Below are 25,421 nucleotides of genomic sequence, written 5' to 3'. Positions count from 1 at the left end.
GAAATCACCAAAACTATTAAATAAATTTAGATATAAATAAGTCCAAAAACAGTCCATAAAGTGCTTAAAAAATAAAAAATCTGTGCTTCATTGGAACCAGTGGTGATTCAATCATTTTCAAACGGTGATCCGGTGATAAGTGTGGGGTGGGAAAAACACCATGCACCCCTCCAATGTATCCCGCACTCACCAGAGATATATACCCCTGCAGGGGTAATAAGCCTTAAGGTGTTAGCCTCTCTCCTAGGAATCACAATATTAGGCTTTTAGATGGAAGTATCCCTGGATGTCACTTCTCAATGCGGTCAAATATCTTCAATAGGCAAGGTCACCATAATAATCCATACTCCAATATGGGGAGATATTCCCAGATAACATGTAGAAAGGAAGACCTCATATAGTGAAGTACCGTTTTTAATCCGTTTATTAAAGTATAAAAAGACTGTACTCACATTTAAAACAAGGCAAAGCAAGCATCAGAAGCAGTAGGGGCCGCGAGTCCCTCGTTGGCGGCTACTTCCGGGACGCTACGATAACCAGCGACCGGATCTGCGTTCCAGTGGGGCGGAAATGACGTAACCACGCACAAATTCTAATTACGTTACTATGTGAGATACAGTTGCAAACACTTGCAGGGAGGCCCCAGCGAGATTTGAACTCGCGACCCCTGGTTTACTAGACCAGTGCTCTAACCCCTGAGCTATGGAGCCTTTTTTTTTTTTTTTTTTTTGCGTGGTTACATCATTTCCGCCCCACTGGAACGCAGATCCGGTCGCTGGTTATCGTAGGGGATCCTTGCATCACTTTTGTATTCAACACCAATTGCCTTTTTGTCCATCTGCTGTCAATGAAGTGGCATGTAAGAATCAGTAGTTACTCTGACTCGGTTTGTCCTGACCAGCAGTCTTGCTTGCTGAAACACTTTGGTCGATGACTGGCTTTGTGTCACCCTGTTGTGGGTGGCTGGCTGGAACACTGTGGTGGCTGGCTGGCTTGCTGGAACACTGTAGTGGGTGGTTGGCTTGGTGTCACCCTGTTGTGGGTGGCTGGCTGGCTTGCTGGAACACTGTAGTCGGTGGCTGGCTTTGTGTCTCCCTGTTGTGGGTGGCTGGCTGGAACACTGTGGTGGGTGGGTGGCTTGCTTGCTGGAACACTGTGGTGGCTGGCTGGCTTGCTGGAACACTGTAGTGGGTGGCTGGCTTGGTGTCACCCTGTTGTGGGTAGCTGGTTGGCTTGCTGGAACACTGTGGTGGGTGGCTGGCTTGGTGTCACGCTGTTGTGGGTGGCTGGCTTGCTGGAACACTGTAGTCGGTGGCTGGCTGGCTTGCTGGAACACTGTAGTCGGTGGCTGGCTTTGTGTCTCCCTGTTGTGGGTGGCTGGCTTGCTGGAACACTGTTGTGGGTGGGTGGCTGGCTTTGGGTCACCCTGTTGTGGGTGGCTTGCTTGCTGGAACACTGTGGTGGGCAGGGCTGGGCCGGACTGGGAACAAAAACCTTCCCTGGAAATAATTTCATACCAGCCCCAGTGGCGTAGCGTGGGTTGTCCGCACCCAAGGCAATGCAATTAATTTGCACCCCTAACCAGCGGACATTTAGCGCTCTCTGGGTCTCTACCACTCATACAGAATTTACAGTAAACCCCTTATGGTACATTTTAGGATTCACCACTCCTTCTCTTTGTTCTCCTTTTATCTCTCTCTATCCTAATTTCTCTGGGTTTTTTTCCATCTCTCTCGCTCTCTATCCGGCTTTCCTGTTCTTTCTCTTATTCTTTCTCCCTTTTTCTTTGCTCCTCCCCCACTTTTCCTCTCTCTTCCATGTATTCTCTTTTTTTATTCCTTCTCTTACTCCTTGTTGGGGGGGAGGCTGGGAGAGTGGCGCAGGCAACAGGGACAGCCCCTCTGGGAGGCCACAGGCTGTAGGAACAGCCCAGATGGCCCCCCCTGTCCGCTATCTAATACACTGCTGACCCCCCTCCTTGCTATCTAATACACTACTGACCCCCTTCCCCGCTATCTAATACACTGCTGACCCTCCCTTCCCCGCTATCTAATACACTGAACACCCCCCCTTCCCCTAAAACACGGACCACCCCCGCCCTTCCCCTAATACACTGCTAACCCCCCTCCTTGTTATCTAATACACTGCTGACCCCCTTCCCCACTATCTAATACACTGCTGGACCCCCCCTCCTTCCCCTAATACACTGCTCACCCCCCTTCCTCTAATACACTGCTGACCCCGCTCCTTCCTATCTAATACACTGCTGACCCCTTTCCCCACTATCTAATACACTGCTGACCCTCCCTTCCCCGCTATCTAATACACTGAACACCCCCCCTTCCCCTAATACACTGCTAACTCCCCTCCCCGCTATCTAATACACTGCTGACCCCCTCCTTGCTATCTAATACACTGCTGACCCCCTTCCCCGCTATCTAATACACTGCCGGACCCCCCCCCCCTTCCCCTAATACACTGCTGACCCCACCCCTTCCTCTAATACACTGCTGACCCCCCTCTCCGCTAATACACTGCTGACCCCCCTCCTTGCTATCTAATACACTGCTGACCCCTTTCCCCACTATCGAATACACTGCTGACCCTCCCATCCCCGCTATCTAATACACTGAACACCCCCCTTCCCCAAATACACTGACCACCCCCGCCCTTGCCCTAATACACTGCTGACCCCCCTTCCCCGCTATCTAATACACTGCCGGACCCCCTCCTTCTTCTAATACACTGCTCACCCCCCTTCCGCTAATACACTGCTGACCCCCCCCCCTTCCTCTAATACTCTGCTGACCCCCTCTTCCCTTAATACATCACTGACTGACCCCCCCCCCCTTATACATTGCTGACCCCCCTTCTCTTAATATATCGCTGACCCCCCCCTTATACATTGCTGACCTCCCCTTTCCTTAATACACTGCTGACCCCTCTTCTCCTAATACACTGCTGACCCCAGCATATCGGCCCCCAATATATCGATGTTGCTGATAATCAGTCGATCTCTACTATCTGTCTAATTTCTATTTATCTAATTTATTTCTATCTATCTAATTTCTATCTAAATTATTTCTATCTATCTAATTTATTTCTATGTATCTATCTTACGTATTTCTATCTATCTATACTATTTAATATCTATCTATCTATTCATTTTTTAACTTACCTGTATAGTGTCTTTATAATTGGCATACTTGCCATATTTTATGGTGGATTCACATTAACCTTTTCAAAAAACTGTCTTGTTTTTGGTACTCAGCAAACATATCTTTGAGAGGGATATTGTCGCCATAGCGATTCAGGAGTCTGTAGCAAAGGCAAATACCTACTACTACTACAATCACAAAGACTAAGCCCACAATCCACAGCCACGTAGTAAGGGAGGCCACACTGTCTGCGATCCACCCTCTGTCCTTAATGTGGTTGTCTGGGAATGTTTTCTTCTGGTCATAATCCACCTGCTGATCTTCATTGTAATATATAACATGAGAGTCATCCTTATTATATGTGTTCTCTGGGGTAGCAAAGTGTTGTCGTCCCAGCTTTGCTCTTTCATGCAGTGACCTTCCAGGCCCTGCACCTCCATGCAGTGCCCTTCCAGGCCCTGCTCCTCCAGGCAGTGCCCTTCCAGGCCCTGCTCCTCCAGGCAGTGTCCTTCCAGGCCCTGCACCTCCATGCTGCATGTCTTTCTCCTTTCTTCCATTGTTTTCTAATCCATTCTCTTGCTGCAGCTTCACCCAATGGATTCGCTTTGCCCCTAAGCTGTCCTTCATTAAGCCCTGCTCCTCAAAACTCTTCTCATTTTCTCGCTTTTCTGCTCCAAATGTTGTTTTTTCCTGCAGTCCATTCCTGTAGCGAAGGGGAATGGGGAGTGCCCTCGCCTCTGATATTAAAAGGCTGAGGAATAGAAATAAAATCACTTTTCTAATCATTCTGAATGTAGAATTCAGTAATAGGTCTGTACTGTTTACACGTCAGTTAGAGACTAGCTGCCGTTCTCCCAGTGCCAGCCTTATATTCTTTCCCGCCAACAGCCGTTTTTATGGCCCCGCCCACAGTCGTCTCATGACCCCCGCCCACAGCCGTTTCATGGCTCCGCCCACATCGGCTTTAAAACTCCACCCACGGCTTTTTCGAAAGTCTATAGGTATAGAATTCAGTGCCTAGCCTTGTAGCCAAATGTGTAAATTAGAGCTAACTTTATGATCCCGTATTTCCGCAGTCCGGTGTTCCGTCCCTACCCCATCAGATGGTTAGGGAATATATATATATATGTATATTTCTTTTCATCCTAATATTTTATATTTGGTATTTAAAATTTATCTTTAGTAGTTAATTATATGTAGTATTTCTTATTATCTATTTTTTATTATTATTTAGTATACTTAGTATTTAATATTAATTATATATATATTAGAACAGGAGGAGCCGCTTTTAATGGCTAGAATGTCTGTATTAATGACACAGCCCCGCCTTCTTCCCGCCCCCTCTCAGTTCTGCCCTCCCACCCCGCCTCCTCTAATTAGTCAGCTATGCATAATGTTCCTCCCCGCCCCGCCCCCTGTAAGGACTCGATGACGGTGTTCTGTCAGAATACCATATACCCTATCAGAATCCATACTAGTTCAATCTGGGCGTGGTTTCTATGTACACGGACATGACGTAGAAAAGAGGGGCGTGGCCTACCTCTACCTAGCAACCGAAGCTTACACCCCAGGCAACAAGATGGAGAGAACACACTGACAGCTCACCGAGACCGGACCGGGGAGGAACCGGAGACCGAGCACCGAGACATCCGCCATGGACTGACTGACACCTGATCCGTGTGTCCTGATCCTTCCTGGGTGTCACGATGTGTGCTCCATTGCTGGATATGGAACTACACAGCCCTCTACACCTGTCATACCGAACACCCTGCGATGTCTGATCTACACCCTATAGACTTTTATATCATCATTGTATAGAATATCTCCTCCTATACCTGTACACCTTACTTAACTCTGCACCCCCCTCCCCCATCACCTCTGTACTGTCTGCACCCCTCTCCCCCATCACCTCTGTACTGTCTGCACCCCCCTCCCCCCATCACCTCTGTACTGTCTGCACCCCCCTCCCCCATCACCTCTGTACTGTCTGCACCCCCCTCCCCCCATTACCTCTGCTCTGTACTGTCTGCACCCCCCTCCCCCATCACCTCTGTACTGTCTCCACCCCCCTCCCCCCATCACCTCTGTACTGTCTGCACCCCCCTCCCCCATCACCTCTGTACTGTCTGCACCCCCCTCCCCCCATCACCTCTGTACTGTCTGCACCCCCCCCCCATCACCTCTGTACTGTCTGCACCCCCCTCCCCCATCACCTCTGTACTGTCTGCACCCCCCATCACCTCTGTACTGTCTGCACCCCCCTCCCCCCATTACCTCTGTATTGTCTGCACCTCCCCTCCCCCCATTACCTCTGTACTGTCTGCACCCCCCCTCCCCCCATTACCTCTGTACTGTCTGCACCCCCTCCCCCATCACCTCTGCATTCTTCTCTACCATCACTGTCCACACTGCTCACCTGTCATCTCACTTCTCCCAGCACCCCCATATCATAAGATGTCCATAGAAGTCTATACTTTTCTCCAGATCATTGGATGAACTCTAATCTACCCTCTGCATCCCCACCGATCTATATACACCACATTGCACTCCACTAATCTATATACACCACATTGCACTCCACTAATCTATATACATCACATTGCATCCCACCGATCTATATACACCACGTTATATACATTGCATCCCACTGTGCTATATACACAGCATTATATACCCTCACCATATACCCAACATCCTACCGCTCTATATACACTGCACTATATACATCTGTGAGGATCCTTGGAACTTAGGAAGTCTCTATTTCTGTCCAGCTTATTGTATGAACTTTCTTGTACACTCTGCATCCCTCTAAGCTATAAACCAATCGCTGTATACACTGCACTACATACTCTGCACTATATACACAGCACTATATACACAGCACTATATACACAGCACTATATACCCAGCACTATATACACAGCACTCTCTATTCTATGAACACATGACTGCTGTGCACCCCTCCATCCTAGAGCAACCCTAATACTCAGCACCCCACATCTGGACACACCCCTGATCTGTACTCTGCGGATCCATCACCATTCCCAGTCTATTACTGGGGGAACACTGGTAACAATTCCTTCTGTGTATTCTATGAACTTGTCACACACTGGAATCTACATTTCTCGGTTCTCCTTGTCCTTCATGTATATACGTCAGTAGATCCCTTATATATACCACAACTTCTCTGAATCCCCCCTGATTACACCCCCAGTGATTTTCTTCTGCATTTAAACAAAAGTTGACTTTGTATTTTCTATTTTTATAAGCCTCAGATCCCCGGAAGATCACTGCGCTGTGCTGTTTTCCTGTCATAGGTCTGTGGTTGGTTTTGTGAAAGGTGTGACATTTACCTTGTCACCCTCCAGACACATTAACACATACAAGCTACATATACAAGAGATCTCATCAACCCTTCACACCGGCAATGTCCCCCCAACATGTCACTGACACCATGCACCCTGCACAGTCATTATCAAGCAGCACCACTTAGCATTCAATTAACACCTCATTATCAGGTAGTATTTGTCATATCACTCTTCTATTGACTTAACACCCCACAGTCACATTATTGACCTAACCCCCCCATCCCATTATCAGCCTCATTTACACCTTTAGTAGCATTGTTGACCCCTTCTGTCACTTAATATACCTCAACCTGCCCTGAGACCACATTGACAGGGAAGGAGATCTATGCACATTCAATCCATTGCTCTTCCTTGGAGTTGTGAAAATCTTTATGAATGTGGATGAATGAAACTTTACACCCCACTACTGAGTCACTGCAAGGGACCATCATGCAGGACCAACGGAGCAAATCTTACTCGTATCCTTTTGAAAAGTTGTATGGTTGGTTTGGGCTGCTTGTAGGACATGCTGGTACCTGTAGTTCATCAGGAGATCTCACTAACAAAGCTCATGATGGCATTTGTAGATCCATCTGCAGTGGAGTCTTTCACAGCGACAGGATTTCTTTGGATTTTATTAGTCCGCAGTCAATTTGAATCCACAGGTAGGTGGTCTTAGTTGATGATTCACTATATTGTCAAAAGTATTGGGACGCCTGCCTTTACACACACATGAACTTTAATGGCATCCCAATCTTAGTCCGTAGGGCTCAACATTGAGTTGGTCCACCCTTTGCAGCTATAACAGCTTCAGCTCTTCAGGGAAGGCTGTCCACAAGGTTTAGGAGTGTGTCTATGGGAATGTTTGACCAGTCTTCCAGAAGTGCATTTGTGAGGTCAGACATTGATGTGGACGAGAAGGCCTGGCTTGCAGTCTCTGCTCTAATTTATCCCAAAGGTGTTCTGTCAGATTGAGGTCAGGACTCTGTGCAGACCAGTCAAGTTCCTCCACCCCAAACTCGCTCATCCATGTCTTTATGGACCTTGCTTTGTGCACTGGTGCACAGTCCTGGAACAGGAAGGGCCATCCAGAAACTGTTTCCACAAGGTTGGGAGCATGAAATTACCCTAAAATGTCTTGGTATGAGTCCTGACCTCAACCCGATAGAACACCTTTGGGATGAATTAGAGCGGAGACTGTGAGCCAGGCCTTCTCGTCCACATCAGTTGTGGACCTCACAAATGCACTTCTGGAAGAATGGTCAAACATTCCCATAGACACACTCCTAAACCTTGTGGACAGCCTTCCAGAAGAGTTGAATCTTTTATAGCTGCAAAGGGTGGGCCAACTTAATATTGAACCCTACGGACTAAGACTGGGATGCCATTAAAGTTAATGCGTGTGTAAAGCCAGATGTCCCAATACTTTTGACAATATAGTGTAAATACACCGATCAGCCATCACTTTATGACCAGTTACATGTGAAATTATTGTAAACCTTCATGTTTTGTTTTTTTTTTTTTTTCTTTTTTAAATAAAAAGCATGGTATACTTACCTGCTCTGTGCATTGGTTTTGCACAGAGCAGCCCATGCTCCTGTTCTGGGGTCCCCCACTGGCGCTCCTGGCTCCTCCTCTTCGGCAAATGCCCCCATAGGAAGCCGCTTCCTTTGGGGGCACTTATGTAGGTTCCATCCCAAGCTTCACTGCTTGCGTCTATAGACACAAACAGCATGGCCCAGCAACACCCCACATTCCCTCATCACAGTATTTGATTGACAGCAGCAGGAACCAATGGCTGCCACTGCTATCTGTCTGCCTTGTGAAGAGGGAAGAAAGTAAGGAGAGCTGCTGCTCTCGGGCACAGCACTGGATTGAGATCAGGCTCAGGTAAGTATGAGGGGGATCATCTTTCACAGAAGGTTTTTTTTACATTTCTGCAGAGAATGCATTAAGGTAAAAAAAACGTAAAGACTTTAGAACCACCTTAAGTGGATAACATTGATTATCTCTTTACAATGGCATCAGAAAGTTGGTGGGGTGGAATAGGTAGAAAGTAAACATGTTGTCTCTAAAGTTAATGTTTTGAAAGCAGAAAAAATGGGCATCACAATTTGTGTATGGGGCTGCGTAGCTGCATACCGGTCAGGGTTGACCCATGTCCACAGCCAAATGCGTCTACAATGGGCAAGTGAGCATCTATACTGGACCACGGAGCAATGGAAGAAGGTGGCCTGGTCATGTTTTCTTTTACATCATGTGGATGGCTGGGAGCATTGTATACCTGGTGAAGAGATGGCATCAGGAGACAGTACAGAAAGAAGGCTAGCCAGCGGATGCAGTGTGATGCTTTGGGCAATGTTCTGCTGGGAAACCTTGAGTCTTTCCATTCATGCAGATTATACTTGACACACATCACCTACCTTAACATTGTTACTGACCAATTACATCCCTTCATGGAAATGGTATTCCGTGATGGCAGGGGCCTCTTTCAGCAGGATAACGCACCCTGCCACACTGCAGGCATGGTTCAAGAATGGTTTGAGGAACACAACAATGAGTTTCAGTTTCAGATTCTCCAGATCTCAATCCAATTGAGCATCTGTGGGATATGCTGGAAAGTCAACTTCGATCTGCGGAGGCCCTACCTCGCAACTTACAGGATAAAAAGGATCCCATACTGACCGTTTGGTGCCAAAAACCACAGCATACCTAGAGGTCGGCCTTGATGGGTCAGGGCTTTTTTGGTGGCCAAAGTAGGACTTACTCAATATTAGGTGGGTGGTCCTAAAGTTATGGTTGATCGGTGTTTGTCACTATATATAGATTGAAAAAAGAAAATAGACAGCCCTTCTATTCTTGTATCAGGGTGAACAGCAAGCGTCACTTATCAAGTAGCTGGTTAGTTCCTGGAAAGCAGCTCCAATCATGCTGGAGCACCCAGGTGATTGGGTAGCAGTGCTGAAATTGAAGCCCCTGCTGTACAGTTTTCATTAAAAGAAAGTAATGGACTAAATGGTTGACATTTTCCTGAAGCTGTCGTTATGTTTAGAAATGTATTGTAAATAATAATGAGTTGTTAATAATATTAATAATGAGTAGTAAGTAATTGTATGTCTCATTTCCAAGTGCCTCCTTCCATTCAGTTTAATAAAATGACGTACTTTCCAGATCCTCCTCCATGACAGTGCAGACATCTAGGTGTTGTTGTGGGGGATTCCTTTGAAATAGGTAAGAGTAAGGGTTGGGATTAGTGTACTGTACACTTAGAAGAGAAAATACATTATCTAACCCAGGCTTTCTCAACCAGGGTACCTTCAGAGATTGCTAGGGGTTCCTTGAGAAGAGAGCAGTGACAGATTGAGCTCCTGCCTATACTGACTACCAATGTAAGGAGTCACCTCTACACTGACCACCAAGGGAAAGGGACACCTCTACACCGACCATCAATGTAAGGGGACACTTCTACACTGACCACCAAGGGAAGGGGACACTTCCACATTGACCACCAAGGGAAGGGGACACTTCTACACTGACCACCAATGTAAGGGGAAACTTCTAGACTGACCACCAAGGGAAGGGGGCACTTCTAGACTGACCACCAAGGGAAGGGGACACTTCTACACTGACCACCAATGTAAGGAGTCACTTCTACACTGATCACCAAGGGAAAGGGACACTCCTACACTGACCACCAAGGGAAGGGGACACTTCTAGACTGACCACCAATGTAATGGGACATTTCTAACATGGCCATCAATGTAAGGGGACACTTCTACACTGACCATCAATGTAAGGGGACACTTCTACACTGACCATCAATGTAAGGGGACACTTCTACACTGACCAACAATGTAAGGGGACACTTCTACACTGACCAACAATGTAAGGGGACACTTCTACACTGACCAACAATGTAAGGGGACACTTCTACACTGACCACCAATGTAAGGGATTACTTCTACACTGACCACCAATGTAAGGGGACACTTCTACACTGACCACCAATGTAAGGGGACACTTCTAGACTGACCACCAAGGGAAGGGGACACTTCTAGACTAACCACCAAGGGAAGGGGACACTTCTAGACTGACCACCAAGGGAAGGGGACACTTCTACAATGACCACCAATGTAAGGGGACACTTCTAACATGGCCATCAATGTAAGGGGACACTTCTACACTGACCACCAAGGGAAAGGGACACTTCTACACTGACCATCAATGTAAGGGGACACTTCTACACTGACCAACAATGTAAGGGGACACTTCTACACTGACCAACAATGTAAGGGGACACTTCTACACTGACCACCAATGTAAGGGATTACTTCTACACTGACCACCAATGTAAGTGATCACTTCTACAGTGACCTCCAATCAATGTACAGAGTTACATTTACACGAAATATCCATGTAAGGGGACACTTCTATACTGACCATTAATATAAGGGGACACTTCTACACTGACCACCAATGTAAAGGGACACTTCTACAATGACCACCAATGTAAGGGGACACTTCTACACTGACCAACAATCTAAGGGTACACTTCTACACTGACCAGCAATGTAAAGGGACACTTCTACACTGACCACCAATGTAAAGGGACACTTCTACAATGACCACCAATATAAAGGGACACTTCTACAATGACCACCAATGTAAGGGGACACTTCTACACTGACCAACAATCTAAGGGTACACTTCTACACTGACCAGCAATGTAAAGGGACACTTCTACAATGACCACTAATTTAAGGGGACACTTCTACAATGACAACCAAGGGAAGGGGACACTTCTACAATGACCACCAATGTAAGGGGTCACTTCTACACTGACCACCAATCTAAGGGGTCAATTTTATGCTGCACATCAATGTAGAGTGTCCTTTTTACAATTGCAACCAATGTAAAGGGTCAGTTCAAGAAATTTGCAGGTGTTGTGATTAAAACATCGAGCTTGGCGATGGTGCACTAGATAAAGTGCATCATCAATATACAGGTCATACACAGAGGGAGGTGGTAAAGGGTTAAAGGGTTTTTTTTTTTTGCTGCTGAATCTGTCCTCCACCACCTCTACAGGGAGAACTGAGCGATCGAACTCTGCCGATCGCTCGGTTCGGACAGCTCCCTGAGCGGAGAACTGCTGCCTGTCAGTCAGAAGCTCCCTGCTCTGCCCTCTCCTCGGTCATTGGAGCACTGAGCTGGGGAGTGACTGGCTCAGGCTCTCAGTGGCTTGCTGAGAGGCTGAGCCGGTTGTCGGTCCAGGCTTCCTTTTTCGTTATGACACGGTGCCTTATCTGACTTCTGTGATGTCAGCAGAGAGCAGACTTCAGTCCGCTCTCTGCTGAAAATGGGTCACAGGAGTGCAAAACAAACTGCACTCCTGTGATCCTTTAGGAGATGTACAGCCAAACAAGCTTTGGCTGTACATCTCCTTCAATGCACAGTTCACATACAATGTGAGGTAGGAGATGAGGGAGTTAATGTGCAGGATAAGGGAGATGAAGGGTTACTATACAGGTCACATAGAGAGACAGCCGGACAATGAGATGTACGGGGCGGGGGTGAAACCCTCTCCATGAATCTGCTGCTGTTTGCCATCCCTTCATTAATTAATGTTTTATGGATAAAATACTACTTTTAATCCTTCCTCTATTGTGAGAGGGAGGGGAGGGGGCTCTCAGATGTAAACACTAGAGCGTTTACATTTATGATCCCTGGGATTGGTCATCGTGGTTATCACATGAGCCCTTCACATCATTTCTAATTTGAGCCATTCATAAATGGAACTCTAGAAAAACATGTCTACCACTCCACCATTTCATTATTTACACAGATAGTGAAATGGTTAATGTCATTTGTAAAGCTGTTAAGAAATATTGCAAGGATAAATCTTCCCAGGTTTTTTTTTTATGGAGCCATTCAACTCTGTACACAATTTCTGGCCGGGTTTCGGGCACTGAAGACGTTAGAAACAAGCAGTGATTTTCCCCATTGACTCTATAGAGTTTTCTATGGAAGGTAATCCTGGGTTGAGTTTGAAGAGTCAGGTCATTCCATATGTCATTTGTCCACTGGGGAGCAGTACTGTATTATTGTCTGTGGATTGTCTGCGGTACACCTGCCATATAGGAAACCGGTTAGCAAAACTAGGCTGTTTATTCAACTTATGACATATTCAAGTGCAAATAAAGCCAACTTTTTGCTTTAAATAGAGTAGGTGTTGGAAATTTCTCTGTATCCTAGCTGGGAAGGTTCACCCACTTTGTGTCCCTTCGGGTGAGGCTCACCCTCCTTGTGTCCCTGCTGAGGAGGTTCACTCACACTATGTCCCAGCTGGAGAGGTTTGTCTTCTCTGTTTCACGTCTGAGGAGGTTCACCCTTTGTGTCCCACCTGGGGAGGTTCATACTGTTGGTGTCCCTGCTGGGGAGGGGGGTTTACCCTTCCCCCATATCACAGCTAGGGAAGCTCACCCTCTCTGTGTCCCAGCTGGGGAGGTTCATACTGTCTATGACCCTGTGGGGGAGTTCACTCTAACTTTGTCCCAACTGGGGAGGTTCATCCTGTCTGTGTTCCAGCTGTGAGGATTCACCCTTCTTTGTGTTCCAGCTGTGAGGATTCACCCTTCTTTGTGTGTCAGCTGGGGAGGGTCACCCTTCTTTGTGTGTCAGCTGGGGAGGGTCACCCTAACTTGTGTCCCAGCTGGGGAGGGTCACCCTTCCTTGTATCCCCGCTGGGGAGGTTCATCCTGTCTGTGTCCCCACTTGGGAATGGGGAGGGGGAGTTCAAATTTCCTTGTATCTCAGCTGGGGTTGCTCGCCATGTCAGTGTCCTTGCCGGGGAGATTCACCCTTTTTGCTTGTGTCACAGCTGGGGAGATTCTCCCTCTCTTGGTGTCCCTGCTGGGGAGGTTCACCTTCTCTGTATCCCAGCTGTGGAGGTTCACCCTGTCTGTGTCCCCCCCCGCTGGGGGGGGGGGGGAATCACCCTTGCTTGTACCCCAGCTGGGGAGGTTCACCCTGTCTGTGTCCACCCTGTTTGTGTCTCGACTGGAGAGTGGGGAGGGGGTGGGTTCAAATTTTCCTTGTATCCCAGCTGGAGAGGTTCACCATGTCTGTGTCCCCGCTGGGGAAGTTCACCTTCTCTGTGTCCCAGCTGTGGAGATTCACCCTTTCCTTATGTTTCAGCTGGGGAGAGTCACCCTCTCTGTGTCCCAAGCTGTGGAGGGTCACCCTCTATGTGTCCCTGCTGGGAATATTCACCCTCTCTGTGTCCCAGCTGGGGAGGTTCACCCTTTCTTGTATCCCTGCTGGGGAGATTCACCCTCTCGGTGTCCCTGCTGGGGAGATTCACGCTCTCTGTGTCCCCGCTGGGGAGGGTCACCATTCCGTGTGTCCCTGCTGGGGAGATTTACCCTCTCTGTGTCCTTGCTGGGGAGATTCACCCTCTGTGTACCAGCTATGGAGGGTCACCCTTCCTTGTGTCCCTGCTGGGGAGATTCACCCTCTCTGTGTACCAGCTATGGAGGGTCACCCTTACTTGTGTCCCAGCTGGGGAGGTTCACCCACTGTGTCCCTGCTGGGGAGGATCTATTTCTCTATTTGTCCTGGTGACCATTGTCACAGAGACTCAAGGTAAGCAAAAATGTAGAAATCTGAGTATTCCCTGGGAATAGAGGAGGAATCGTTTAATAGAAACACTTGTTCTAGTGACAACTGATCACACATGTGCTGTGTGTTTCCTACACAGATAATGGGCACTCAGGAACCCCAGCATAAAGAAAACTGCCCATGGCCCTTTTTTTTTTTTAGCATAGCATGTTACTGTGCATTGCAGTGTAGGTGCCATTCAAAATGAATGACTTTGCTGTGCACTGACACTTCCATGGTACGTAACATGAATTACCACAACTCAAATATGCATAGCACCCAACTGTCACTGATTTGGAGCAATGTCCCTGTGTCCCTCATTTCTCCCTCACTTTGATCTGATCTTTATAGTTGTATATAAAATGCACATTTTATTTTTCAAAAACTGTTTCCCAATGCTAAATCTTTCATCCAATTTTTAAATTGCTGCATTTGTAAATGTCAAAAGCCAATATAAAGGAATAGTAGTGGGCAGTGGCGGCCGGTTCCTATCCATGCGTCCGGCCCCCTAATCTACATGCAGGGGCGCCGGACGCATGGAGTTCAATGGGGATTTTTTTTTTTTTTTGCATCACCTGATTAGAGCCAGAGGCTCTAATAGGGCGATGCAAAGGGTGGACCCGGGGCGCAGAGCAGTGCATCCCGAGCCCACCCATTGTGTGACAAAAGCGAATGAAAATTTGCTATTGTCACACCGATCCTCCTCCTGTACGCTGGTCACTGCATTGGGGTCATGTACGCTGGTCACTGCATTGGGGGCATGTACGCTGGTCACTGCCTTGGGGGCATGTACGCTGATCTCTGCATTGGGGGAATGGTATGCTGGTAACTGCATTGAAGGGGGCATGTATGCTGGTCTCTGCATTGGGGGCATGTATGCTGATCTCTGCATTGAAGGGGGCATGTACGCTGGTCACTGCATTGAAGGGGGCATGTACGCTGGTCACTGCATTGAAGGGGGCATGTACACTGGTCACTGCATTGAAAGGGGGCACGCTGGTCACTGTGCATTAATAGGGGGCACGCTGGTCACTGTGCATTGAAAGGGGGGTCACTGTGCATTGAAAGGGGGGTCACTGTGCATTGAAAAGGGGCACGCTGGTCACTGTGCATTGAAAGGGGGCACGCTGGTCTCTCTGCATTGAAAGGGGGCACGCTGGTCTCTCTGCATTGAAAGGGGGCACACTATACCTTAATTACTGAAGGCCCCTTTCACACTTTTGCAACCTCAAAGTCACGCAATTTTTTACAGCGTTGTTTGCCGCAAAGTAATGCCTATTACATTTTTCTGTTTGCGCTGCCCCCCCCCCCCCCCCCCCCAAAATTTGGAGCACCAGCCACCACTGGTAGTGGGGAAAAAAAACACATGTGGGTTTAACTAATCCCCTTTATTTTTTTTATTTTTTTTAAGGGGGCGTGACAGGGGGAGTTTCCTTTGCCTTCTCTTGCTAATAGGTGTTCCCATCTCAAAAAGTTGGACGGTATGAATGTGTGATCCCTGACCTTAGAGAGGATTTCCTTTACATTGGAGAACTTTTCTCTGTGGGAACATTATACAAAACTAAAAAAAAAAAAGTTGGCATTACATAATCTTTAAAGCTGAGCTCCATCCGCACCCTCAGTCTTGCACAGTGGTACACGGCTCCTTTCCTGTACTGAGAATGCATACTCTGATTTTACTGCACACTGTGAGCTTCTCATAGTCCAGTGATGGTGAACCTTGGCACCCCAGATCTTTTGGAACTACATTTCACATGATGCTCATGTGCTCTGCAGTGTAGTGGAGCATCATGGGAAATGTGGTTCCAAAACATCTGGGATGCCAAGGTTCACCATCACTGTTATAGTCCCATATTTAATTTTATGGCTGGAGGATGTCCAGCATCATCTAATGCTTTCCTCTCCAGCCCAACTGTCCATAGCCTGTCCCTTTCATTATTTGAATATCAGTTCTTTCCATTATGGAGGCTCATTATGACATGTGGGCTTTACGTAGAGCAGTCTGCTGTTGTCAGCAAGCTATGTACAGCCCCTGCTACCAGCTCCTGCTACCAGCTATGATCTGCCTACACTACATAGAGAATCACTGGGACTCAGTGATAAAATCACTGGGTTTAAAGTAAAGTATGCAAATAAAATGAAAGGGTTTTATTTTAAAATGTCATTATCACGTTGATAAGGGGAGAAGAGGAGGGGCCAGAGAAGGCATGTGTATGCAGATTAAACTTTAGCTTTAACGTAGAAGTTGCTAAAAGGAATAAAATGATTCACAGTACAACACTGAATTTTTACTATATTTCTCATAGTTCCCAATGGAATGCACCGAAGATTGCCATTTACCATGCTGGAGCACCTTGGCCTGTTACGTGACTTGTGGTTCTCCAGTACACTCACCCAACAGCTGCATCCTTACAAACACTAATAAACATTTAATATATAAGCAATGAAGTATTCTGTTGAGGCACAGTACATTTGTTAGTCTTTTTTGCTAAAAAAAAACGACTCATTTTAACATCTGGATATTCAGTTTAGATCTTGTTCACATGGGTGTACTTAAAAGAGAAGTATGGGGTTTTTTCTTTTTTTTTGCAGAGTCATACTTACAATGAATGCAGCATTGGTCCCCCGCCGGCTATAACACTGAGAACTGAGCGATCAAACACCGCCAATCACTCGGTTCTCAGGGCTCCCTGAGCAGAGAGCGGGTGACTGTCAGTCACCGCTGTCTGCCCTGCCCCCCCCCCCCCCCGCTCACTGGAGCACTGGGCTGTGGAGGGGGCAGGAGTGGCCAGCTAAGACTGTCAGCGGGTCACAGGAGTGCAGAATGAACTGCCCTCCTGGGATCCATAGGAAAAGTACAGCCAAACAAGGTTTGGCTGTACTTCTCCTTTAAGAATGCACCTGTGCCAGGGCCATGCTCCCAGTTTGACATTCGTTAAGGTACAGGTCCTCAAAAGCACATTGTCTGCATTCAGGGACCAACACCCACATGGCTGTCAAGTTGGAAGCAGTTGACACGAATGGGACTGCCTGCACGAGGATGCATGGAATACCTGTGCATCCCTGTGTGGGGGAACATAGCCCTCCATGTGTGTATGCTTAAAGTGGAAGTCAAGTCAAAGCTTAAATCTACTCCCATCCTCATTCTAAGCCTATTCTATCTACCCTGTAAAGGAAAGATGCCTGTACTTACCTATTCTGAAGTCATTCCGGTCAAGTCACATGATCTCTCCAGCTCCGGTTTCAGTGAGGAGAGATTGCCAACAACGGCTGCAGAGCCTGGGCCACAATGTCACCTGTAGGCTTACTATGGGCGCATTTGTTGTTGGCTGTCTCTCCTCTACACTGAAACCGGTGCTGGAACCTGATCATGTGACTGGACCAGAGCGACTTTAGAACAGGTAAGTATACACATCTGTAGGCTTAGAATGGGGGTGAGAGTAGATTTTAAGCTTAGGTAGGTTTTGATTTGCATTCCATTATAAGTACGCCCATCAGAACAAGGTCCAATGTAGAAAGGGTTGGTTTTGCAGACGTGACCATATTCTATTTAAAATTATTTGTATTCAAACATTCTTGTAAAGTGTTTATCTCACTTTTCCTTAACCATGTTTTATCACAAGACATATTAAAACACAGTTGGAAATAGACTGGGAAGAAGATCGGCGAGCTTTGCAGGAAGAACAGAAAATAATTAGGCAACGTGCACAAAAACTATCGGTTGAGACAAATCGACGAAGAAAGTAAGCCCTTTTTTTTTTTTTTTGGTTGCAGACTACATTTTAGTCTATCATGTTATTTTTATTGTCCGTTCTTATACAGTCATGTGAGAAATGAATGCACCCCATGGCAATTGTTGACTTTTTCAACATATTTGAACAGGCAAGCATTAGACCTTTATTCAAACACAGATAAAAATTATATACTTAAATAAAACACATGGAATAAAATTGCTTTTCCAATCATTTATTAAACAAAAATATCAATAGGTGTATTACAGAAAAAATAAGTTCATCCATGGCATCAGAAGCTGTTATTGTCCTTTCGGCAGAAATTACTTCTTGTGCATTTTGTTTAATTGCTAAGCAAACTCTGACCTCCACTTCACCATTCTCTCACCACTTCTCCATGCAAAATGTCTTCATTTGCAAGAGGTTTCCAGGTTTTCAGTAATTGTCCATTTTAAAATCCCCCTACAAAATGTCCATCCGATTCAAATCAGGGCTTTGACTATGGCAGTCTATAATCCACTAGTTCTCCTTTTGGGCCATGTAACGGAACCGCGACCCACACTGTGTTTGTGGGCTTCCCTCAGAATACCGCTTCCTTCAGTCTTGAACATAGATATCAGATATTCTAGCCGCCCCCCATACAAAACTAGCTGAGAATAGCTTGTATAGATCTCCAACCTTTATTGAACAAACTCACACCGAATATTTACCTCACAGGAGGACATCCCCCTCCTGATCTGATTACCCCACCAGGTCAGGTGCCTGATTACATAATGCTATGCAGATGAAATTGTGTACAGGAATATAATGAAACCTGAACTAATTATCTAGCCATCTGAACAGAAACAATAGGTGAGTTATTAACAATTGGACAGACAGGCTTAACAGAAAGCACATCACACCTTAAAGAGGAAGTAAACCCTCCTCTGACACTTGTACCTATAGGTAAGCCTATGATAAGGCTTACCTATAGGTACTGTAAATATCTCCTAAACATGTACCGTTTAGGAGATATTTACCTTACATGCAGCCAGTGACATCACTGGCGCATGCGCTCTGAAGGAACAGCCGCTGGTGCCATTCCTTCAGAGCCCCGTGTCGTGACCGTCGGCTCCCACGCGCCTGCGCAGGAGTGACGTCACCGCGGCTCCGGCCAATCAAATGGCCGGATGCCGCGATCCCGGAAGACGGGCGACTGAACATGTCGCCCGTCATAGAGGTAAGCGCGCAGCACGACGGGGGCTCGTTCTAAGGTATTTCATAATGAGCTAGTATGCGATGCATACTAGCTGATTATGGGTTTCTCTTTCAGGTTGAAGAAAAAAAAAATAACAAATTTGGGTTTACAACCTCTTTAATACACAGACAATAGCAGGAGACCACCAGCACCAGACTGTCCATCTCTTACATTGAAGAACATAGAACAGAGGCCAATGTGACCAGCTCTTTCAATGAACATGTTCAGAATCAAACAGGCCAGGAATAGTCTTCATATATTTGGTTGATAAATATTACTGTCCCATTTGAAGTAATCCAAACCATATTCTCGGTGTCCATAATTTCCTTGGTCATCCTGTGTCCTAATAGACAAAAGATGACTTACACATAAGAGGGGCCTAGGGAGTTGAGAGAGGGATTTCCCAACCTCTCTAAGGTGAACTGAAAGTAGGAACCCAGCTTAACTTCAACTTATGGACAGATGGCCCCACATTCTCATCATGCACACTTTGATATGTTGTAGAATGTATAATTGACTCAATGACTACAAGCTTCCCAGGCCCTGAAGCAGCAAAGCAAATCCAAATCATAAGATTTCCACCACCATACTTCACAGTTGTTATTGGGTTCTTGTCCTAAAAAACTGTCTTCTGTATGAGGCAAATGTGTCTTTTGTTACTGTGACAGAATCTTCAGCAAATTGTTCCAGAAGACCTGGTCTTTGCCTGTGTTCAATGGCCAGCTGTAGTCTTGCTCTAATGTTCTTTTTGCACAGCAAAGGCTTTTCTAGACAAACTTCTCTTGCGGGTTAAATTTCTGATTGCAGATGAATGCACTTAATGAGATTTTAGGATTCTTGGAGACTTCCTTTATTTTCAAACGTTTAGCTATTTAGGCTGAATTTGCCAGATCGGCCAGCCCTGGACAAATTAGCAGTTGTTTGAAATCAATGGCACTTATAGATTATTTATCCTGACAGTTGCATGATTGATTAAAATCATTTGGCAATCATTTAAAGCAGGGGTGCTAAACCTTTTGAAGAGTGAGGGCCACATAAACTATTTGGTATTCAGTCATGGGCCACAATGAACTATGGGTTTTTACCGCCCCCCAAAACCGCAAATGTAAATGAGCCCTTACTGTCCTAAACCTCCTATAAGGCTGCTTTTACACTGATGCTCTGCGGCTTTCTTACGAGTTAGCTGCACTTTATCATAGACTTCTTTCACATCTTGCCGGTGTAGTGCAATTTCTGAAAGCGCACCAAAAATCCTGCATTCAGAAGTTTTGGTGCGCTTTCAGAAATAATAATGTGCAAAACTATTACACAGAGCAGGTAAGTATGACATGTTTTAAGAAAAAAAAAAAACTGCCCTTAAACTGGAGTTCTACCCAAACGTGGTACTTCTGCTCCTTTGTCCCCCCCCCCCCCTCCGGTGCCACATTTGGCACGTTTCAGGGGGGAGGGGGGGAACGGGTACCTGTTTTTGACAGGTACCCTTCCCCACTTCCGGGATACGGCGCCGTCCTCTGAAGTTTTGCCCCCTCCTCCGTTCCCCGCCGCCGAGTCAATAGGAATGCGCAGCGCACTTTGCGCATACGCAGTAGGGACCCGCCCACAAAACCACAAGGCTTCACTGCCGTGTTCCCTTACTGGCAATGGCGGCGGCAGCACCCGACAGCCGATGGAAACATCAGCTGCGGTGCCGACATCACTGGACTCCAGGACAGGTAAGTGTCCTAATATTAAAAGTCAGCTACAGTATGTGTAGCTGACTTTTAATTTTTGGAGGGGGTGAAGGAGGAGGTAAAACTCCGCTTTAATATCACTTTAATTGAATTATTATTTCAGGTACTTATATAGCGCTGTCAATTTACGCAGCGCTTTACATATACATTACACATTCACATCAGTCCCTGCCCTCAAGGAGCTTACAATCTAAGGTCCCTAACTCACATTCATACATAGTAAGGCCAATTTTATACAGGACCCAATTAACCTACCAGCATGTCTTTGGAGTGTGGGAGGAAACCGGAGTACCCGGAGGAAACCCACGCAGGCACAGGGAGAACATGCAAACTCCAGGCAGGTAGTGTCATGGTTGGGATTCGAACCACTGACCCTCTTGCTGCTAGGTGAAAGTGCTAACCACTACACCACTGTGCCGTCCCCGGATTTAAAGTGGTGGAAAAAATTTTTTTTCTTCGTTTTTGTTAAGTTTGATTATGAGAATGTCATGTCAATGTCACCATTGACACCATGTCAGTTTTATGTGTCATTTGTTCAAGTATTTGACTTTTTATAGGCACTTTTTGAATGAAGATCTAAGGTTTACCTATTGTATAAGAAGATAAATAATAGAATGGGATGTACTGAAAATAGCTTATTTATTAAATATCATATTTCACCCTTGCAAGGTTAAACACTGGCGTGGTTTTTATTTTCTCCATCCTGATCTGCTTCTTTGCCTGAAGTAGTAATCATTGATGATGACATTCCGTTCTCCCCAACACCACAAGCTTGCAGCCTAGGGGTCATTTTTGATTCTGCCCTCTCGCTGTCTGCACATGTCTGTACACTGACAACCACCTGCAGCTTTCAGCTAGGGAACGTCTCTTGCTTCTATCTCTTTCTCATGGGTGATACAGCTAAAACTCTGGTACATTCCGTAATCATCTCCAGCCTTGACTAAGGAAACTCCCATTACACTTTGTTACAATTGTTGTAGCCTGACTCATATACAATATATTGTCAAAAAGTATTGGGACGCCTGCCTTTACATCCACATGAACTTTAATGGCATCCCAGTCTTAGTCTGTAGGGTTCAATATTGAGTTGGCCCACCCTTTTCAGCTAGAACAGCTTCAACTCTTCTGGGAAGGCTGTCCACAAGGTTTAGGAGTGTTTCTATGGTAATGTTTGGGCATTTGTGAAGTCAGACACTGATGCTGGATGAGAAGGCCTGGCTCGCAGTCAGTGCTCTAATTCATCCCAAAGGTGTTCTATCGGGTTGAGGTCAGGACTCAGTGCAGGCCAGTCAAGTTCCTCCACCCCAAACTCGCTCATCCATGTCTTTATGGACCTGTTTTGTGCACTGGTACGCAGTCATGTTGGAACAGGAAGGGGCGATCCCCAAACTGTTCCCATAAAGTTGGGAGTCTGAAATTGTCCAGAATGTCTTGTTATGCTGACACCTTAGGAGTTCCCTTCACTGGAACTAAAGGGCCAAGCCCAACCTCTGAAAAACAACCCAACACCATCACCCCCCTCCACCAAATGATTTGAACAAGTGCACAAAGTAAGGTCTATAAAGACCTGGATGAGTGAATCACCTAAACCCAATAGAACACTGTTGAGATGAATTAGAGCAGAGACTGCGGAGACCGCAAGCCAGGCCTTCTCTCCAACATGGAAGAATGGCCAAACATTGCCATAGAGACACTCCTATATCTTGTGGACAGCCTTCCCAAAAGAGTTGAAGCTGTTATAGCTGCAAAGGGTGGGCCAAATCAATATTAAACCCCACGGACTGAGACTGGGATGCCATTAAAGTTCATGTGCTTGTAAAGGTAGGCGTCCCAATACATTTGACAATATAGTGTATATGATCTCTATATTATAAGGAGATCAAATACGCTTATGAAAATAGTTAAACCCCACCAGATCCATTGTATGCTTCCATGTGTTTCTCCTGAAACACAGCCAAAACTCTAGAATGCACAGGAATATTAGGAAGAAAACCAACCCAACACAGGGTAATAACGCTAAAATATTTCTTTATTAAAGTGATTGTAAAGTCTTGTGGTTTTTACTTTCTTCTTTTTTTTTTTTATAACAAACATGTTATACTTACCTCCTCTGTGCAGTTGGTTTTGCACAGAGCAGCCTGGATCCTCCTCTTCTGGGGTCCCTCTTCGCTATTCCTGGTCCCTCCCTCCTGTCGGGTGCCCCCACAGGAAGCAGTTTGCTATGGGGGCACCCTAGCCGAGCTGCAGCTCCGTGTTTCCATTCAGACACAGAGCTGCAGTTTGGCCACGCCCCTCTCTCTCCTGATTGGCTAACTGACTTTGATTGACAGCAGCAGGAGCCAATGACGCCGCTGCTTGTCTCAGCCAATCGGGAGAGAGTCCCAAGCGGCCGAGGTACTCGTGGACTTCGCTGGATAGAGATGGAACTTAGGTAAGTATTAGGAGGGCTGCTGCACACAGGCTTTTTATCTTAATGCATAGATTGCATTAAGATAAAAAAAACCTTCTGACTTTACAACTCCTTTAAGTATTACAGGTTAAAAACGTCAAACTCCACACCATTGTAACCCAGCGAGCAAACATATAAAGTCACTGGCCACAAGCCCTGCTCCTACGCGCGTTTCGTCTACAGTTGGACAGGATGTATGGAAAGAGAGCATCTAAAAAGCACCTCACTTCTCCCACAGGCCAGTTTTTTAGGGTACATAACTAGAAGCTGTACAGAATTTAGAAATAAATTGAGAAATAAAATTTTGTCCCTGAGCAGTATTAATGAAACATTAAAGTAGCCCAAGCTACAATACTCTCCTTTAATCCTAAACTGCCCCCTGTAGTACTTTTATTCCTCCACAAGATGTCCTCAATCTTTCAGAAGCTATGGACATTATTGTGAATGCAGGGTGTCATGGATATGTAGTCACCACTGCTCTGTGCATTCACTATATATTGATGTAGAGAGCTGATTTCTTCATGTCAGCACCACTCTCTGCATCTATGAAGACTGCCCACAGATGGAGAAGATTGAGAAAAGAAGAGGATTTGGCACATACCATGACTAGCTAAAACTTCAGAAAAAGGTATGTATAATAAAAATATAACAAATACGTTCAGGGGGCTCAGAGGTGAGGGTAGTTTGGGGGAGGGGGGGGCAGCACAGAGCCTGGAGTTGGGCTTTAAAGGAGACTTATCCTGAGTAAAACAAAGTTTAGAGTTGAGCTTTAAGGAAAAGGGTTTTAACCGGTTGTACACTGTTGGGTGTTTTTTTTTTTTTTTCTGGACCTGCAAGATAAAGGCATAATGTGCTTGTATGCATCGCATACTAGCACATTATGTGTAACTTACCTGAAAACTAAGCCCTCCAGTGATGTGATGTCATCGCTGGAGGCATGTCCATCTTAACCCGTCTTCCTTCCCAGTCGGGGGACTCCAGCTGAGTGACATGCTGGACCCCCAATGATGTCAATCCTGCGCATGCACGGGGGAACTGTCCTTCACGGCACAGGATTCTGAAGGAACAGCACAAGTGGCTGTTTCTGTCAAAGCGCATGTGCCAATGACGTCATCGGCTGCATATATAGTAAATATATCCTAAACTGTGCACATTTAGGAGATATTTACAGTACATATGAGCTTATTATAGGCTTACCTATAGGTACAAACTATGCATGGGACTTTACTTCCTCTTTAAACCTCTGTCTTTTTTTATGCCATCTGTTTTTTGTTTGAGAGATTTCCCTTCACTTCCTGTCCTGTAGATGCAACAGGAAGTAAGAGAAAATCTCTGCAAAGTTAGGTAAATTCCCCATTATGCAGATATAGGTCATGGAGCATGTGTCCTGATGGGAGGCTTTCTACTTTCTTGTTCTGATGCCAACTCAAAGTTTTGGATTTTTCTTTACTTTCAGTTGCAGTGACTCTGGTTAGGAGAACCAGAATGAATCTTTACAGCAAGTAAACAGGCAGCAATAAAAACTTGCCAGAGGTCCAAACCTTTGACTGGCCTCTTGAAAACTAAAAAAAAAAAGGTTCGGTCCTGGATGAACTCTAAGAGTCAGGTTTGGTTCACACTGCCGCAGGGGGCGGCTCATAGCAGGGGTCCTATGTGTCCCTGTTCATCGTTTTTGGTCCGATTTCGGTCCAAATTTTTGGCTGAATTCAGACCTGAAACAGACCAGAAGACGCACAGGACTCCATAGAGAGCCGGTGACAATCTCCTGACATGTGAACTGGATGCAGAGAAAGCCGCATCCAATTCACAATAGCGGGAAACCAGCCTCAGAGTTAAAATATCCTGCTGTTCTGGGTCATACAACAAAGGAAAAACTTGGCATCCCTTGTGTTCCTAGATTGATGAGTATTCATTTCAGCCACTAGATGGTGCTGTACATATGGAAAGTATTCTGAAGCACTATTAGGAGATAAAGAACACATCCAGATGTAAGGATGGTAGAATCCTCATAGATCATCTCTCCATAGAAGCCATGAGTCACAAGGTGACAACACATTTTTTGCATTGTTAGGTTTGCCAGGTCAGCCAAATTACATATTGAGGACTCAGATCC

At 46.0% G+C, this 25,421-nt stretch overlaps 1 protein-coding gene across 1 annotated transcript in view; it reads left to right on the top strand.

Moving 5' to 3' along the window:
- Positions 1-6,759: 6,759 nt before the first annotated feature.
- CEP126 (centrosomal protein 126) overlaps positions 6,760-25,421 on the top strand; it is a 138,536-nt gene continuing 119,874 nt past the window's right edge. Inside the window, exons 1-2 of the mRNA XM_082245594.1 lie at positions 6,760-6,984; positions 17,785-17,904. Coding sequence (XP_082101720.1) covers positions 6,902-6,984; positions 17,785-17,904 — 203 coding nt within the window. The 5' untranslated portion in view covers positions 6,760-6,901. The remainder of the gene's footprint in view (positions 6,985-17,784; positions 17,905-25,421) is intronic.

This window comes from Pelophylax lessonae (genome assembly GCF_965119305.1).
Source record: "Pelophylax lessonae genome assembly, chromosome: 2".
Classification (NCBI taxonomy): domain Eukaryota; kingdom Metazoa; phylum Chordata; class Amphibia; order Anura; family Ranidae; genus Pelophylax; species Pelophylax lessonae.
This window is presented reverse-complemented; position numbering and strand designations above follow the sequence as displayed.